This window comes from Solanum pennellii, chromosome 4 (genome assembly GCF_001406875.1).
Source record: "Solanum pennellii chromosome 4, SPENNV200".
NCBI lineage: Eukaryota > Viridiplantae > Streptophyta > Magnoliopsida > Solanales > Solanaceae > Solanum > Solanum pennellii.
In genome coordinates this window covers 57481867-57484370 of record NC_028640.1, presented here as the reverse complement: position 1 = coordinate 57484370, position 2504 = coordinate 57481867, and the positions used below count along the sequence as shown (strand labels likewise).

General features: G+C 32.1%; 1 protein-coding gene across 1 annotated transcript; it reads right to left on the bottom strand.

Moving 5' to 3' along the window:
• Nucleotides 1–868: 868 nt before the first annotated feature.
• On the bottom strand, nt 869–1601 carry LOC107017508 (cytochrome P450 CYP736A12-like). Its single transcript, XM_027916797.1, has one exon. It carries the CDS (start codon nt 1436–1438, stop codon nt 995–997), a length of 444 nt encoding a protein of 147 aa, XP_027772598.1. The 5' UTR covers nt 1439–1601; the 3' UTR covers nt 869–994.
• Nucleotides 1602–2504: the final 903 nt, after the last annotated feature.

Here is a 2504-nt window from a genome sequence, read left to right as displayed (position 1 = left end):
TCGCCAAGTTCAGAGAGTCGATTTCAGTACCCAATTTTCAGAAGTCTAAGTCTTTTGGAACGAGACCCCCTCGACGGCCCGTCGTGCCCATGACGGTCCGTCGTGGGTTCCGTCGACTCACACAGTTTTTCCAGAAATAAAATCTGCTGCTCAAAACGACTAAACAGGTCGTTACAATTATGTTATGTGTTATATTGTCATCTTGTATTTGATTTATAATATTATGCATTGTCTTTTCAAATTAAAATTTTCATCTTATCATTTTATTTTTGTGTATTCTTTATAATGAAAATTAATAATAAAATCAAATTATATTATTGTCAAAAATTAGAAAAAAAAATCATAATACTATTAATTCGGATGAAAGCAGTATGTATTAAATAATATTTTATTTTTTAAAACATCATATTACATTTAAAAGAATTGTAAATATTAAATATTTAATAAATGACATTATATGTAAAATAATATGTTAATTAGAAAGTAATAGAAATAATAATAAAATAATCAAAAAAGTGAAATAGAGAGCATGAAAGTAATTCTAACTACTATTCACCTCTTTAAATATGAAGAATAGAGAGTGATACGGAGGTTGTTGGGCAGGATTGAAGTGTTCATTCTCTATTTTATCATCCGAATATAAAAAATGAAGAGTAAAATAGAGTGGGTTGGAAATGGTCTTAATACATGAATAAAATGGACTCTATACGGTAACCAAACGGCCAAGTCAAAACAAAAGCGAAAAATAAGTTAAATTTTCAAGTTTGGTGATAAAAAGTATAAGATCATCTAAGATTTAAAATATACAAATTTAAGAGTCTACAATTTTCTAGAAAGAAAAGACAATAAAACGTAGATGAAGCAACAATGAAGCAGCTGAACAACTTACCTCTGAAACCTTAGATATACTAATGATGGAGATGGACTAATTTGGCTAAAAAATGGCGATTCCAAGTTATTGACCATAATAACATGGTAAAATAGCTGGAATAAATTATATATGCAGACGATACTTAGGTATCAACATAAGATGTTGAACTCTAGTCGTTACTAAACAAAATTTCTTAGTCATGTCAATATCCTTTGGGGTCATGCCATTTGGCAATTCCCAATCAAAGCAACGAATCAATTGTGCTAGCACCAAATGAACGGCGGTGAGCCCTAGATGCAAACCCGGACAACTTCTTCTTCCTGAACCAAATGGTAAAAGCTCAAAATGTCTTCCACGAAGATCAATGTTGTTTTCTTGAAACTTCTCAGGTTTAAACTTTTCTGGCTCAACCCAAATGTCTGGATCTCTTCCAATCGTCCACACATTGATTAAAATTCGAGATCCTTTAGGTATGTGAAAACCATCAACCTCACAATCTTCAATCGACTCATGAGGAATCAACAAGGGTGCAACAGGATGTAACCTACTACTTTCTTTTATAACCATATCTAAATACTCCAAATTTCTAAGTCTGATTCTTCGACCATTCTATTTTTGTCAACTACTTGTTCCAACTCATTTTGAAGCTTTTCCATTACATTTGGGTGCCTTAAAAGTTCTGATAGAATCCAAATCTATTGTTGTTGTCAAAGTATCCATAAATGCTACCAACAAGTCCTGCATAGAAATCGAGTAAATTATTTAGTTAGCTATTAATTAAACTCATAACATATATTTAAGATTGTTGTAAGACACAATTAAGTAAATAAAAATATGTCCTATCTGTATTTATGTTTATAGATGAGATGATGATCACATACTTTAATATGATATCATCATAGTAGACGACGTTTCTGGGTTTGAGTAATTGAGTCACTCGTCAAGGCGTGTTGAGGCACTATTAATTAGATAAGGGTGTATGCGACACAAATAAAATTATTTTTTATAGAAAAAAAGTAGATTTCTTATTTATTTTTAGTGCTTTGATATGTACGAAAAAAGTAATCCTAAAAATATTTTTATATAATGAAACAAATATTATAAAATATAGAGAGTGTGGGGTGGTGGGGTGCGGCTATGTGAGTGTAGTTGAGGTGTGTTTGGAGGATGAAAATGATACCATCAGTCAATATAGAATATCACTTGTAAAATTTATTTTTTTATTTTCACTAGAAAAGTCATTCTCATCATTTTAAAGGAACTTCTTTTTCTTGACAAAATATTTTGAAAAATTTTGATCAACAAAATATGACGAAATGAAAAAATTATTTTCCAATCGTATGGAACATACTCTATAAATATGTTATTTCTAATATCGAGTAAAACACTAAACAAACAAATTAATTGTATTTTTGAGTTGGATTTTTGTGACAACCCCCTCGGGATCCACATATTCAGGTATTGTCTCTGCCATGGGCGGCCATTCGCTCTTTTAATCCCCTCTTATTGGCTCGCAGCCTCAAGGGAGAATCGAACCCGTGACCTATGGCTCCTTTACATCCCTCCCAAGGGGATCGCCTCTTACCAATTGATCTGCAGCTCAATTGGTAAGAGGCGATCTCCTTGGGAGGGA